At 41.1% G+C, this 17,396-nt stretch overlaps 1 protein-coding gene across 4 annotated transcripts in view; it reads right to left on the reverse strand.

Annotated features, from left to right (window-relative positions):
• The window catches only part of LOC306871742 (rho guanine nucleotide exchange factor 28-like), a 94,746-nt gene that overhangs the window by 52,358 nt on the left and 24,992 nt on the right, over positions 1 to 17,396 (reverse strand). For all 4 annotated transcript variants that reach the window (XM_079419870.1, XM_079419868.1, XM_079419869.1 and 1 more), the window contains exons 3-4: positions 6,127 to 6,277; positions 4,792 to 5,277 (exon numbers count right to left, since the gene is read on the reverse strand). In XM_079419870.1, the coding sequence (XP_079275996.1) occupies positions 4,792 to 5,277; positions 6,127 to 6,277 (637 nt within the window). The remainder of the gene's footprint in view (positions 1 to 4,791; positions 5,278 to 6,126; positions 6,278 to 17,396) is intronic.

Here is a 17,396-nt window from a genome sequence, read left to right on the forward strand (position 1 = left end):
GATCTCAAACGCCTTACCACTACTAGCACGCACAAATCAGGCAACCAACTTGATTTAACCCTCTAAGCGCCAAAGTCGCAAAATTGCGACAAGACGTCATACTTCATGAAATGGGCTGTAGTAGTATTGGGTGGTGATGGCGCAGTGGATAAGACACATGCCTTTGGTGTGAGAGACCTGGGTTCGATTCCACTGTGAGACACCAATGTGTCCCTGAGCAAGACACTTAACCCCTAGTTGCTCCAGAGGCGTGCGACCTCTGACATATATAGCAATTGTAAGTCGCTTTGGATAAAAGCGTCAGCTAAATGAATAAATGTAAATGTAGTTCCTAATCTGGTGTAATGGCTCATTTGTATTCCCTTCCACTAGATGGCAGACATGTAGTACTTCGATTCTAAACCAAAATTGTTCGAGGAAATAGCAGAGCAAGTGAGCTATCGTGTTACTGATGCGGAAGCAATTCAGTTCATAGCGTCTGAGTAAATTGTGAGATTTGTGAGAGAAAATCGCCAAATGGCTAATAAAAAGTTGTACTGTGAGGATGTGTTGCAAATGTTATTCGCTGACTCTGAAGGGGAATATTTACTTTTGGAAATGACGATCGGTCGTCTAATGATCGCGCTTCTCCCGGTACATCTTTTCCACGCAATGGTGCCGCTGCGCAAGGCGCGATCGTTCACAAAGCACAAACAAGTGATCATTAGAACACTTTGCCCAACGGGGATGGGGGTGGACGTGGTCATAGTGTCCATAGGAGAGCTGTTTCTCTCTGATAATCGGCCAGATTGCGCCGTTTGTTCTGATCGCGCGCGCTCCAAGGGCCGCCGGCAGACAGTACAGGTGCAGTCAGTGTGGGGTAGGTCTGCGCGCTGTGCCATGCAATGAGAGGTACCATACTCTCAAGAACTATAAACTGTCACATAGATACCTGATTGGACAGATAGCTGGTCAACTGATCAAAAAATAGGCACATGTATTTTACTATGGCACAGTAATATAGTAATAATTTACTACTTTCTCCTGTTTTACTGTTGATTTCCTCTTTTCCTGATCATTTGGAATGAGGATAAAAAGACAAAAAAACAACAACAACATGCAAATAAGTTCAAACATCCATTCAATATCTATTATTTCCTGAATATTACTGATGAACTGATCAAAAAGTAGGCTACTGTTCACATGCGTTTTACTACTATATAGTATAGTAATATAGTAATAATTTAGTACTTTCTCCTGTTTTATTGTTGGTTTCCTCTTTTCTGATCATTTGGAATGAGGAGAAAAAGACAAAAAACAAACAAACAAAAAAATCAAACATCAATTCAATATCTACTATTTCCTAAATACAGGGTGGGCCATTTATATGGATACACCGTAATAACATGGGAATGATTGGTGATATTAAAGTCCTGTTTGTGGCACATTAGTATATGTGAGGGGGCAAACTCCTCAAGATGGGTGGTGACCATGGTGGCCATTTAGAAGTCGGCCATCTTGGATACAACTTTTGTTTTTTCAATAGGAAGAGGGCCATGTGACACATCAAAATTGGTAATGTCACAAGAAAAACAATGGTGTGCTTGGTTTCAACGTAACTTTATTCGTTCATGAGTTATTTACAAGTTTCTGACCACTTATAAAATGTGTTCAATGTGCTGCCTATTGTGTTGGATTGTCAATGCAACCCAATGCACAATTGGTGGCTGACTAAATACTTTTTTGCCCAACTGTACACTACATCACTGGGTCCCATCATACATGCACATGGCTTCTCCTATCACAGCTACGCCGATAACACACAGCTCTATCTCTCTTTTCAACCAGATGACACAACGGTAGCTGCACGGATCTCAGGCTGCCTGTCGGACATCTCGGCATGGATGAAAGAACATCACCTACAGCTCCACCTGGCAAAGACGGAGCTTCTTGTCTTCCCTGCCACTCCGACTCTACAGCATGACTTCACGATTCAGTTAGGCTCATCAAAGATTGCCCAATCAACTTCGGTCAGAAATCTTGGTGTAATCTTTGATGACCAGCTGACCTTCAAAGAGCACATTGCAAAGACTGCTCGATCCTGCAGGTTTGCACTACACAACATCAGAAAGATCAGGCCCTTTCTGACAGAGCATGCTGCACAACTTCTTGTCCAGGCCCTTGTTGTTTCCAGGCTGGACTACTGCAATGCTCTTCTGGCTGGACTGCCATCAAACACAATCAAACCTCTACAAATGATTCAGAATGCAGCGGCACGACTGGTCTTCAACGAGCCCAAAAGAGCCCATGTTACACCACTCTTCATCTCCTTGCACTGGCTACCAGTGGCAGCTCGCATCAAGTTCAAGACACTAATGCTTGCATACAGAACGACCACAGGCTCAGCACCCTTCTACTTCCACTCACTATTACGAATCTACATCGAGAAGTCTGAGATCTGCTAGTGAGCGACGCCTTGTGGTACCATCACAGAGAGGCTCAAAATCACTCTCCAGAACATTCTCGTTCACCATTCCTGGCTGGTGGAATAATCTTCCCACCCCTATCCGGAATGCTGGATCCCTGTCAATCTTCAAGCAACAACTGAAAACTCATCTCTTTCGGCACAACTTGACTTCATCCTAAACTCAAAAAAAAAAAAAAAAAAAAAAAACTTAATCTTTCCCTCTATCTTTCTTTCCTACTTCCTCTGTCTAATTGCCTCTTCAAGATGAATCGCTTCTTGTATTCCCCAATTGTAAGTCGCTTTGGATAAAAGCGTCTGCCAAATGACTAAATGTAAATGTAAATGAGCCGTTTCAACACATACATGTTTTACCAAATAAAAAGAACAGTACTTCTAGAGTTCATCCCACTCATTGATGTGAGCATAAGTATTGGGACAGTTGAACATAAGGCAGATATAAAAGATTAAAAGCTATTATTTAGTTGCAGATCCCATGCGCACAATCACAGCAGTGAGACTGTGACCCATAGACATCACCAGACTCTTGGTATCATCCTTTGAAATACTTTTCCCAGCCTTTAATGCAGCCAATCCCAATTGTTGCTTGTTTTGGGGAGTTTCTGCCTTTCCTCTCCTCTTCAGCTGGTGAAATTCATGTTCAATCGGATTTAAATCTGGAGATTGACTTGGGCAATCTAAGACTTTCAATTTCTTTGCCCTTATAAATTCCTTGACTGAACTGGCAGGGTTTTTTGGGTCATTGTCCTGATGCAATTTGAAGCACTTCCCAATGAATCTGGTGGCATTTTCTTGAATATTGGTAGGCAAGATGGTTTTGTACCCTTCCAAATTCATTCTGCTACTGTCATCATACATTAAGTCATCAGTAAAGATGAAAGAGCCTGTTCCAGAGACAGCCATGCATGCCCATGCCATGCCACCACCTCCACCATGCTTTACAGATGAGGCTGTATGCTTGGGATCATTTGCAGCTCTCTTTTTTTCTCCACATTTTTGCTTTCCCATCACTTAGATAAAGGATCATCTTGTCTCATCGGTCCATAAACACAGTTCCAAAACTCTTCTGGCTCACCTTTGTGCTTTTTTGCAAACTCTAATCTTGCCTTTCTATTTTTGGTGCTGGTCAGAGGTTTGCATCTTGCTGTGTAGCATCTGTAATTCTGTGTCAAAGTCTCCTGAGGACAGTAGATTGTCAGAGCATCACCCCAGCTTTCTGGAAGTTGTTGGTGATTTTACAGACACGTCTTTTAGGGTTCATTTTCACAGCTTTTATGATTTGTCTGTCATCAACTACTGTTGTTTTCTCAGCCGATCAGGTCGTTGTTGGTTGCTGGTGGTTTCCAAACTCTTGATTTCTCCATGCCCTTTGTTTTTGCTATAGCTCTAACTGACTTCCTCTTTTCTTTTAGCATCCAAATTGCTTGCTTTTCTCTCAGAGTCAGCTCCCTCATCTTCATCCTGATGTGTGTGTCATCATCGAATGCAAGATTCAGAATACAGAAGTAATGGATATAACGGATACGACACATTCCCTGCTTTTAATATCTGATGAATTAATGCAACAGGACACAGCTGATCACTTAGAAAGACCTGTGAGGGAACTGTTACAATACTTATGCTCACATCAGATAGAGGGATGAAACTATAAAAGTGCTGAACTTAGCTGGTAAAACATCTGTGTGTTGAATCACCCAATAATAAAATGTGACATTCTGTAGTTTTGTCTCATATTCATCTTTTAATCATATTTGTAAATGTCTTGACTCCACAGCCAACAGAGCAATTTTGTCTTTACTGTTCCAATACTTTTGGAGGGCACTGTATATATATTATGCACAGATTCATTGGCCCAGGACCTTAAAACCATTCACTTTAATGAGTCTAGCTTCCAAGTGAACACAAAACACTATTACTTAGAGTTACTCAGTTGTAACTAACGTGCTGTTGAATTTAATCCTGTGTTCCACTAACGAGCCGTAACAAACATGGTGCAGAGCTCCATACATCTAAAGCTGTCCAAAACAAAAGTTAGTTATACACCTACATGGATAATGCAATCAGAATGTAATTCATACAGTCCATTCAAGCAGTATCCTAAATGGCAATGGCACATCTGTAAAGATCATAAGAGGCTCTAAACGTTTCAGAAAGGTGATCTGTGTTTCCAAAACATAAATCACATGAATATAATGGCAGTCTGTGCTTTGAAGTGCACTTTTTTCTGAGAACTATGCCCAATCTATTTGTACATAACGGTCAGAAATCTAGTGTAGTAGACGACTGAAATAAAGGTTAGCAGTAACGACAAAGTGAAAATGACTGACCTTGCTTCTCCTGTCCAGCTTTGCTGTCCCATCCCAGAGAGTGCAAGTTTGCCAGGGCCCGAGTGATCTTTTCATCAACTGCACTGTGCTGTCCCACTGTGCATCTGTGCTCTGGATTAAACTCTGATGTTCCTGAGGTTTCTCTCTGGCTGAAATGCCCCTGTTCAGAAATATTGAGCCCCTGTTCTGCTAGGCTTTCCAATCGAAATAATTCCTTTGGATCATAAACTTCATCTGTCTCATGCTGGCCAGTCTGGTCTAAATGGTTAGTCTCAGATGAAAACATTTTCTCTGGGCAGAATTTCCTTAGGATATCCTGATAGCTGCTGGATGTCAAGTTCATGAGCTGCTCCGCCACCTCTTGTCCCTCATCCCGTATGTACTCCAAAAAGAGCTGTCCTGAATTGCAGAGGAGACTGATGGGACTCCTGCTATCCCTCGAACAGCAGTAGACCTCCACAGATACTTTCTCTGGAACATCGTGGCCTTGATGGAGAAAAGGTGAGAAAGGTTCAAATATGTGAAATGATAGCTCTTCTATCTGCTCATCATGAACTATATTTTGATAATGTTTACCTTGTTGTCGAACTGCACTGCATTTGCCTTATTTTGTTTGTTTCCCTCAATGTTCCCTGCCAGATGCTTGGTCTACTTTTTTATATTTTGTCATTTGTGTTTTTGCTTAGCTTTGTTTTACAGCATCTTAAACTAAAGGCTTGCAATATGTCTGAAACACTAAAAACTAGGGTAATAGGGTAATATATCACAGCATTGTCTTGTGTTACTATCTTGATTCAAGTCACATGGCGAAACACAAAAACAGGTTATGAACACTGGAAATCAGGCACTGACTCATTTTTGCTTTCACTGACACTTAAAACCATCAGGTAACATAAGCTCATCTCTCTACTCATTATGTTTTAGGACTGAACTGTTTCTTTCAGGTATCTGTTGCCTTCTAACTATTTGTTTCCATAGAAATAATTATTCATTACACCTCAACATATACAAACAAGCACTACTATTTTACAGCACTATACTTTACCATGTCAATAGGAAATCCCCTTACAGCCCTGTTCGCACCAAGGACGGTGAACATAAAGATAACTATAATAACTATAAAGTTTTGATAATCATTCTAATTCTATGAAAATAGGAAAGACCACACTACAACTATAACGATAACGACACAGAGCAACAATAGCGTTGGAATAATTTTTCCAGACAGTATAGTTATCATTATAGTTATCAATCTTACAGGCCTTTACAAATTCAAAGAAAATCATTGCTCTGTATACACATCTATCACACTCTGTGATGTATTCATTGTCTCACCAGGCACAGTGAATTTAATTGAGCCTTGATCTTCGGCCCTGTGAGCTGTGGTTACATGGTGAAGGGATGAGCCCACAAGGACCACATAGCATTCATTTTCTTCCTGAACACTCGGCGACACCTGCAGCTTCACACAGACCTCCACCTGACCCTGAGAGAAAGAATTACATCCACATTATGATTTGTGTTACACACAGTATGCCATAATGAATTTGTCAAAAAATGTATTTTTAAAGCCAAGACAAATCTTTGGAAATGGAGCTTATTATTTAGGCGAATAAAGTTTAATGAAATGTCAAGGTAGTGAAAATGAAAATGAAACTAAAACAGAGAGAAGTAATGGCAGGGAAAAGATTGAGAGAGAAGAACAAGAGAGATTCTTGTTGTTTTTGTTAATATTAGCTTGTTAATGCTGTTAATATGATATCTGGTGCTGCAGTGGTGAAGTACGCTGAAGATTGAGACCATATGAAACTTGAGTTAGGCAATCTTTTGACATTTGACAGTGTTAAATGAAAAAGGAGGATATGAAATGTTCTCTATTATCTCCAGTCATTTTCATTTGATCACTGAACACTTGGCTCCTCCTGTACATACTTGTTTGCATAGAAATTTGGTTACACCACCACAGCAAAGGCCATAGCTAAATCCTGATGTAAATTTAAAGACAAAAACAAAAACACACCCACCCACAAATCAGCCCAGTTCATAAGGCTTAGACTGAACCATGATTGTAGTAACAAAGAGGGGAAAAAAATAACATTTAACAGAAGCTGTACTAAACCCTCAAATTCATGTAGGTAGTGCTACTGCTTAATGCTATTGCAATTTTTTTTATTATCATTTATATATATATATATATATATATATATATATATATATATATTGCCTATAACTAAGCATTTTATGAAAAAGTGTACCTACTTAACCATATATTGGGGACAAATTTGTACCCAGAAGTGAGCTAAATCTGACAAAATCTCCCAAAACCTTTTATGGTAAAAATGCAGAAAGTTTCCTGTTTAGGTTACTACTAGGGTGTGGGTCAGGGTTAGGGTATAGCAGCTGTGTATAAAAGCAAAAGAAGTCTATGCAATGTCCCTATCTAGTAAGCAAAGCAAATTAGTGTTTGTTTGTTTGTTTGTTTGTGTGTGTGTGTGTGTGTGTGTGTGTGTGTGTGTGTGTGTGTGTGTGTGAGAGAGAGAGAGAGAGAGAGAGAGAGGCAGGGAGAGAGAGAGGGAGAGAGAAGAGCAGTAATTCTTGATTTAATTTGTATCTGAAGTCTACGCCAAGGCTGCATGTTTATGTAAATTGGTATTTCTGGTCTCAGATGCAGCTGTTGCAGATCAACATTACCGTCAGACTGACACTATGAGAGACAAATGAAAATGAACTGACTGTGCTGGTATTGAACCTGATTATAAAGCAATTACTTTACTCTGAAATACGATTCTAAAGGAAGTGTAAACAAAGTTAAAGTACCAATGAAGTTCAAATATGGTAAATTAATAAAATGTTGTTTGTTTATTTCATATTGGGAGTTTTAACTGCTGATTATTAGATTGTTTAAACAAAGTAATTGGTGTGATTAATCAAAGGCTGGACTCATTATCAAAAGTATGAAGTCATGCATCTTGATTAGTACTGTTCTCAGCTCTATTGTTTTTTTTTTTCTCCTCAAATCTAAAATGTATGACTCTGATCTGATGGAAAAAAACAGATAAATTATTTTAACTTTCATTAGTTATTTCATTACATTATAGTCCTGATGTTTAACAGATCAATGGTCTGTGTAGGCCTATATTTATACATGTATTAAGTTTACAAATACTGCACATGGCTATATGAATGTACATGACAGAATACATGTTGTAAATGCTATCAAATGAACTGTATAGTGAAGTGTTACCATCTTTATATTCATGTACAATATTGTAATGTTCCACAGAATGGTATGAACACTACAATAAACAAAGAACAAGTGTGCTAAATACATGAGAAGAAATAAAGAGCCACAAAATCTCAAACAAAATACATCCAGAAGCATGGAAAGTTATCCTAAAAGAATACAGAGACACTGTGTATATGAACACAAGCAGACAAAAAATAACAAACCCATAAGCACAATCATTCATCATCAATGCAGGCATTCACACGCACTTACCAACACACAGACGAGTCACGACCCCTAGACATTTACCCATAATTCTATGCTCTGATTTCATTAAACAGACCACTGATCAAAGAAACACCCCGTAAAAACGGGAGGTGAACAGTAAATTCAGTCTCTCGCCGGAGGCATGTGTGTTACAAGGCACTTTTCTCTTTCTCCCTCCATTCAACATAAAGCCCTCGTTTGATTGTTTGCCTTCCTTCACCAGACGTCTCCCTCACTTCCTGTCATTTAAGAGGCCCTGCAGAAATAGTGATGGAGGGAGAGAGGAGGGATACAGAGCAGGTTGGGTGTAGGAATGAGGGAATGAGGGTCTCTCCTATTTTCTCAGGCTCTGTATGCTACACATAGGGATGAATGATGAGCATGGGATTCTCTCTGCTCCTCCTCTCTTTTCTTTCTTCACTCTGTCTCTCAGTCGTGCAGATTGACAGCGTTCCTCTCTCTTCCCACACAGTCCCGCTGTCGTTTCATAGCAGTAAAACTCTCAAATCCTTAATCTAACAGATCCAGCTTTAGTTCAGCTTGCAAACATTATGTGTATTGTGGCCAAATTCTTACATCACATTATGAGTCATGTTTAAAAACGGTTTCTATTTTAATAATCATTTGGTACTCTCCATTTTTAGATAATCAAGTAAAGTAAATATTAAAAACAAGAAAGGTCATTGATTATTTTCTTGTTTTATTTGGAAACTGGACAAAACCAAAAGATCAAATTATTCATAAGAAATGAATAACTCTGATATGAGTGGAAACACAGCTGCTTTATTAATGTAACTTGTACGGAAGAGGATTAGGGCCAAGCAATAATAACAAAAATCAAACCATCTCGAGATTAAAGTCATTACATTTTGAGAATAAAGGTGTTATGTTTTGAGAAAAAGACTAATTAAAATATTGAGAATAAATTCGTTAAATTGCGAGAAAAAAGTCGAGAAGAAACACACTCGCGTCATGTTCATTTTATCTTGTTGGACAGCGTTATTCAGCGTCTGCAGTGGGGTGGGTTGGCGAGCAATACACTAGGGAGTAGCGTATGATACGGTCAATTAGGTTCGAATCAGTCTTTTGCCATACTCACTTTTCTTAATTTTCTCATCACATATCACATCGGAAAAGTGGAACTCAATTGCTTAACGAGTGTTAATAATAATGTATGCCGCAGCATAAATTGCTGCCCACTGCTCCGGGTGTGTGTTAACGGTGTGTGTGTTTGTTCACTACTCACTGCTGTGTGTGTGTGCACTTGGATGGGTTAAATGCAGAACACAAATTCTGAGTATGGGTCACCATACTTGGCCACACGTCACATCCTTTTCTTTCATATATACAGTCGTGGTCAGAATTATTGGCACCCTTGGTAAATATGATCAAAGGAGGCTATGAAAATTAATCTGCATTGTTAATCCTTTCTATATTTTATTTAAAAAATTCACAAAAATCTAACCTTTCATTGGATAACAAGAATTTAAAATGGGAGGAAATATCATTATGAAATAAATGTTTTACTCTAATGCACATTGGCCACAGTTAACGGCACCCTTTTATTCAATACCTTTTTGAAACCTCCATTTGCCAGTTTAACAGCTCTAAATGTTCTCCTATAATGCCTGATGAGGTTAGAGAACACCTGACAAGAGATCAGAGACCATTCCTTCATCCAGAATCTCTCCAGACCCTTTAGAGTCCCAGCTCCATGTTGGTGCTGCTTCTCTTCAGTTCACCTCACTCATTTTCTACAGGGTTCAGGTCAGAGGACTGGAATGGCCATAGCAGAATCTTTTGCCCAGTGACCCATTTGTGTGTAGTTTTGGAGGTTTTTGTTTGGATTATTGTCTGGTTGGAAGATCCAAACATGGCCCATTATAAGATTTCTAACAGAGTCAGTCACTTGTTGATTTTTTATCTGTTGGTATTTGATAGAATCCATGATGCCATGGATCTAAACAAGATGTCCAGGAAACTCCAGCAGAAATATAGGCCCACAACATAAAAATACAGCAGTATATTTCATTGTACACATGAGGTACTTTTTAACCCCTGTGTGCACCAAACCCATCTTGAGTGTTTGCTGCTCATTTTTTAGTTTCATCTGACCATAGAAGCCATTCCCATTTGAATATGCTTGAGATTGTTTTTGGATGAGTGAGGAGAAGTTTTCTTGAAACCCTCCCGAACAACATGTGGAGATGTAGGTGTCACGCTTCATCGGAGGAAGGGAACAAGGAGACAAGGAGTTCTTCACAAACGGGAATCTTTTAATTACCAATTTCGAGAGACGTGGAGCACAGGCAAGACGAACACAGAGTGACACTTTTAGACAGGACACAGAGGCAGGGAAACACAGGGCTTTTAAAGGACAGACTAAACTAGATAATTAACAACACACCTAGAACTAATGAACTGATAACTAAAGAGAACAAGGATAGGAACAGGAACACCAAATATGGGCACGAGAGGAGGGGAAACACGAGACACAGAGAGACAAAGTCAAAATTACGCTCCCCTCCGGAAGGCGCGTCCACGCGCCATACACCATCCAATGGGGGGGGGGCGCTCTGGAGGCCTCCAGGGATCAGGGGGCAGGGCTACCGGCCTACAGAGCGGTACCCGTTCTGGGAGCCATGGAGACTCAGGAGGCCATGGCGGGACTGGAGACTCGGGAGGCCATGGCGGGACTGGAAGTTCCATGGCCTTGGCCTTCGGCCCGGCCACATCAGCTGTGACCATAGACTTGGACGGCCATGGCGGATCAGAGGGCTTGGACAGCCCTGGCGGATCAGGAAGCTCCGTGGCCTTGGCCCTTGGCCCGGCCACCTAGGCCGTAACCATATGGCCCCCCCCAAAAAAATTTCTTGGGGAAGTTCCCCTCTGGGAGCCACTGAGGAGTGGGCTCTGTAGGATGGTCAGACGGCGCGGACTCTTGTGGGCGTTTTAAAAAACATGGACACTTGGGGGCGCTCGGGCAGGGCGGAGCTTGACGGGACCAGCGGAGACACAGGAGGGCGCTCTGGAAGCGGAGACCTCTGGAGGCGCAGACACTTGTGGGCGCTCTGGAAGCGCAGACACTGGAGGGCGCTCTGGAGGCGCAGACACTGGAGGGCGCTCTGGAGGCGCAGACACTGGAGGGCGCTCTGGAGGCGCAGACACTGGAGGGCGCTCTGGAGTCGCGGACTCTTGGGGGCGCTCTGGAAGCGTGAAGCTGGACGGGACCATCAAAGACGCAGGAGAGTACTTGCGAGGAGCAGGCACTGGAGGGCACTTGAGAGGAGCAGGCACTGGAGGGCGCTCGGACAGCACAGACTTTAGGGGGCGCTCGGATAGCGTGGATTTTCGGGGGCGCTCTGGAGGCGCTGATTCTCAGGGGCGCTCTGGAAGCGCGGATTCTTCACAAACGGGAATCTTTTAATTGCCAACTTCGAGAGATGTGGAGCACAGGCAAGACGAACACAGAGTGACACTTTTAGACAGGACACAGAGGCAGGGAAACACAGGGCTTTTAAAGGACAGACTAAACTAGATAATTAACAACACACCTGAAACTAATGAACTGATAACTAAAGGGAACGAGGACAGGAACAGGAACACCAAATATGGGCACGAGAGGAGGGGAAACACGAGACACAGAGAGACAAAGTCTGACAGTAGGGGCTGTTTGACAATTTTTTTAAAGGTTTTCTGACCCCGAAACTCAACCTTTCTCTACAATTCTCCAGCTGTGGTCCTTGAAGAGTCTTTGGCCGCTCAAACAGAGACACATGTCCTCTTTCAGGCAGATTCATAATATTTTCTATTGATTGGAAATTCTTAATTATTGCCCTGATGGTGGAAATGGGCATTTTCACTGCTCTAGCTCTTTTCTTAAAGCCACTTCACTGATTTGTGAAGCTCAATTATCTTTTGCTGCAAATCAAAAATATATTCTTTGGTTTTTCTAAATTGTGATGGATGATTAAGGGAATTTGGACTTTGTTTTTCATCCTATTTATATTTCTGTGAAACAGGAAGCCATGGCTGGATAATTTTATGTTCATAATCCCCCTGGAATACTCAAAATTGTGAATATGAATGGGAATATACTTCAGAGCTATTTTACTCATAAGAATTTCTAGGGGTACCGATAATTGTGTCCAACGTGTATTTGAGAAAAACATTTATTTCATAATGAGATTTTCGTGAGTTTTTAAAATAAAAGATCAAAAGGATTAATAATGCAGGTTTATTTTCAGAGCCTTCTTTGATCATATTTACCAATGGTACCAATAATTCTGACCACGACTGTATCTATGTATGCATGTATGTATGTGTATATATTATATATATATATATACATATACATATATAGACACATACATATATATATATATATATATATATATATATATACACATATACTCACACATATATATATATATATATATATATATACACACACACATATAGATACACATTTATTTATTTATTTAAAAAAAATTCTGAGGCAAGACTAAACGTTTTAAGGATGATATTTTGGGGGGAAAACAAGCCAAAAAATAATAATTTAGAAAATGATGATATTTTGGGGGGAAAACAAGCCAAAAAATACTAATTTAGAAAAGTCACATCAACAATATTTACTGAAGTTCATGATTATATTTCAAATATTGTATGCAACAGATGTAACAGAACAGTTAGCAAGGGTATATTTGGTTCTATGTTTAGTCTTGTTGTCATGCTGGCTTATAAATGAAGAAAAGAACAGAAGCTGAATTACTGCAGCTTTTTCTTGGATCAATGAAGGGATGTTATTGTCTCCAGCACCTGGTTACAGACTAGTCCCTGGAAGAAAAACGCCTCACTAATATACTAGTCCCTATGGGCAGCATGTTTGTGTTTCCTTACCGATGACATAATCACTGCCACCTGAGAAGGGTGTGTATGGGTTCTCAAGTTCAAACAGGATTCATGTCAAAATGCATGTTCAGGTTAGTATTGCTATTCAGTAGTGGTTATGTCTTTCTACTGTCTTTTCAGATGTCTGTGCATCTCACAGTTTACATCATCTAGTCTGATACACAACATTCAAATTTTAAAGACTTAGACTAAAACCATTTTAGTCAAGGCATTCAGAAACAGGTGCAAGATTCAAGATTTTTCAAGACTCAAGATTTTTATTTGTCACATACACAATTATACAGGGTATAACCAGCAGTGAAATGTAGGTCAGGTCCACTCCAAGGACAGTGCAATTATACAGAATACAAATATTAAGAAAAAGAAAAGTAGAAAAAATAAGAGGAATAAAATAAAATAAGAGATAAAAAAATATAAATATAAATGTGCAGGTCAGTACAGGTCAGTATGTTGTTGACTTAAATAGTACTAAGAGGAATGTGCAAAAAGAATGTGCAAAAAGTTGTCCAGGGTATTTAAATAGCAGCAATATGAGGTAGAGAAAAATTGTGAATAGCTATTGATATAGTGGTATATACATGGAGTCATGTGATGTTATGACACAGAGTTAGAGTTTAGGAGCCTGATGGCCTGGGGGAAGAAGCTCCTCCTATGTCTCTCAGTTTTTGCCATCAGGCTACGGAAGCGCTTTCCAGATGGAAGCAAAGTGAATAGATGGTTACCAGGGTGATTTGAGTCCTTGATTATTTTAACAGCTCTATTTTTGCAGCGTTTGAGGTAGATGTCCTGCAGAGAGGGGAGAGCAGACCCTGAGATGCGCTCAGCTAAGCGCACAACTCTCTGTAGTGCTTTGCAGTCCTGATTGGAGCTGTTTCCATACCACACTGAGATGCACTGAGTCAATACACTTTCTATGGTCCCTGAATAGAAAGATTTCAGGATTGCTGGTGAGACCCTGAATTTCCTCAGCTGTCGCAGATGGTACAGTCTTTGCCTGGCTTTCTTAACCTGTGTTTGGATGTGTGTAGTCCAAGTCAGGTTCTCGGAGATGTTTACACCGAGGTACTTGAAGCTGCTCACCCTCTCCACAGGGGTCCCACTGATCATAAGAGGAGTGTAGGGCTGCTGCTGTCTCTTCCTAAAGTCCATGATCAGCTCTTTAGTTTTGCTCACATTCAGAGAGAGACAGTTGTCCTGGCACCATGATGTGAGTCTCTCTACCTCGTCCAAGTATGCGGTCTCATCGTTGTTGGAGATGAGGCCCAGAACCACAGTATCATCAGCGAATTTGACAATAGATGTGGAGCTGTGAGAGGACACGCAGTCATGCGTGTAGAGAGAGTAAAGCAGGGGACTCAGGACACAGCCCTGTGGGGCTCCTAAGTTCAGGGTGATGGAGTTTGAGGTGAACTGGCCAACTTTCACCACTTGAGGTCTGCCGGTGAGGAAGTCTTGAATCCAGTCACAGAGTGAGGAGTTTAGGCCGAGGTCTGTGAGTTAAGAAGCCAGCTTGATGGGGACTATAGTGTTGAAAGCTGAGCTATAGTCAATGAATATCAGCCTTACATAATTCCCATTGTTGCTGTCCAAGTGTGTGAGGGAAGAGTGGAGGACGTGAGAGATGGCATCGTCCGTAGATCTGTTTGGGCGATAGGCAAATTCAAGAGGGTCCAAAGTATCAGGGATGGAGGAGCAGATGTGGCTCTTTACAAGTCTCTCAAAAACCTTCATGACTATAGATGTGAGGGCAACAGGGCGGTAGTCATTCAGGCAAGAGGGTTTATTGTTCTTTGGCACAAGGATAATGATGGATTTTTTTAAATGCGGTGGGAATCACGGCGGTAGCAAGGGACTCATTAAAGATGGAAGTGAACAAACCAGCGAGCTGATCGGCGCAGGACCTCAGAGCACGGCCGGTTATCCCATCAGGTCCGGCTGCTTTCCTGACGTTCACTTTCTTTAGCGCCCTCTGAACCTCATCCTCCGACATGGTGATTACAGGATTATCGCTGCTCTGCCTGCTGCTTCCTGACGCGCTGGACGGCAGAGACACGTCGGACGGCAGAGACGCGCTGCCGCCGTTGCCATCGAAGCGGCCGAAGAAGGTGTTTAACTCGTCGGCCAGCAACGGATCTGCTCTCACTCACTCTCACTTTGGTCCTCTAGTTGGACAGGATACATGTTGATGAAAGTTCGGCATGACCTGCTTGAGGTTGGCTTTGTTAAAGTCCCCCGCGATGATGAAGGCAGCGTCAGGATGTTTGTTGATGTAGCCGCTGAGCACATCGTGAAGCTTAGACAAAGCCAAGCCGGTGTCCGCCTGTGGTGGAATGTACACAGCAGTAACAATGATCGATGAAAATTCCCGGGGCAGATAAAATGGGCGGCAAGTAATGGAAAGATGTTCCAGATGAGGCGAGCAGGAACGCGACAGAATGGAGATATTCCTGGGATCACACCATTTCTTGTTAATCATGAAACACACTCCTCCACCCCTGGATTTACCGGCCTCTGCTGTTCTGTCCGTCCAAAAAACAGAGAAGTTCTCACTGGGCATTACAGCAGTGTCCGGGATCAAGGACGAAAGCCACGTTTCTGACAAACAAAGGATGTTGCAGTCCCTTATGTCCCATTGGAAACTAATCCTGGCTCTAAGATCGTCCATCTTATTCTCCAAGGATCGGACATTTGCGAGTAGAATGCTCGGGAGAGGAGGACAGTGAGCCCTTTTCCTGAGTCTCTCTCGAATTCCAGCGCGTTTCCCGCGGTGTTTCTTGATCCGTCGCCTTGGGGGGTTATTGTTCATCTCCGCGTTCCGAACAATCTCCAGAGGCCATGAAGGATTCCTGGATAAAGTGTCCTGAAACAGGTTGGTGTAGCGGTTTCCAATGTCCAAAAGCGTTTCTATGTTGTAGGTGATCAGTGCCGATGTAAAATGTGTAAAAAGAGAAAGTAAAAGTAAGTAAAAAAGTAAGTTAAAGCAAAATCTCAGAGGAGCGGCCCGAACGGCGTCCGAACACAGCGGCGCCATTTTTGTAAACACTAAGTGATAAAAGTTTGAGCAATTTTGTTTTAATTATTCCCTTTTGTAACCAGTATTTAGATTCAGAGCAATGTGCCAAAGCTTTAAATCCATTAACGTATTAATTGTCACGTATTTACTGGAGGTTCAGTCAATTGCATGACTCATCAAGGATGGATAAAACCATTATTATACACTATAGCAAACCTACAATTAAACATGACATTTTACAGTCATCATTTTAACATTTACAAGTCTACAACTGCAAATTATAAAATGTTTTGTTAATTTATCAACAGAATTGCAGAACATGATCAATGTCTCAAAACCTTTAAATATTAACTGACATGAATAAACATGTTTTAGACAAACTTAATCATTATTTTTCATGATTAATGTGAAATCACTCCTCTGTCATGACCGTTAAACTGTTGTATGAGGGCTGAGAATTGACCTATCAGTAAGCCCCTCCCCTAGAACGCAGTCTAGCCAATGGCAGTCGAATATCAGTTGCAGGGGGAGCGGAACTCTGACATTTTTAGTTTTCAGCGCCATAGAGAAACATTGGAAGATCCGAAGCTCGAATCGGTTTTATGGGGTTTATGCTTCAAAAATGGAAAAACGATTTGCCTGGGGTACTTGTAACACTGATTCCAGGTATCCTGAGAGGATGGGCAATATAATTTATTTATTACAGTTCCTGAATCCAAACAAAACAGAGCAAAATGTCCCTAAGAATTCAACCCAAATACAAATGAAAACAAAAACGTTCATTTTCTGGTTGTCATACACTCATTAAGTTACAATTTTCATCTGCTCAAGCAGAACGTTAATGTTATCTTGTGCTTTAGCAAGGTATCTCTGGCTAAAACTAGCTAATGTTAAAGTTAATGAGTCCATGCTAACGTACAAACCTAAATAGCGGACTGTTCTCGCATTTTGTACAGTGTAGGTCAAAAACACATAAACGAAGGTCTACATTTCAGTGCCTCTCCATATTAAACTGCTTAAATGTACATTAATTTAATCGTACCCTGCGATCGATAGATGAACAGTGTTGATCCAGGATGTTGTCATCCGCGATCGTGACGACCATAATATGAGACTTCTTCCGCTTGCATTGTGATCTGCAAACCCTCGATTCGAGTTACCCACCATATTTATTTTTAAATATTTTAT

The sequence above is a fragment of the Barbus barbus genome (assembly GCF_936440315.1).
Source record: "Barbus barbus genome assembly, chromosome: 6".
NCBI classification, from domain to species: domain Eukaryota; kingdom Metazoa; phylum Chordata; class Actinopteri; order Cypriniformes; family Cyprinidae; genus Barbus; species Barbus barbus.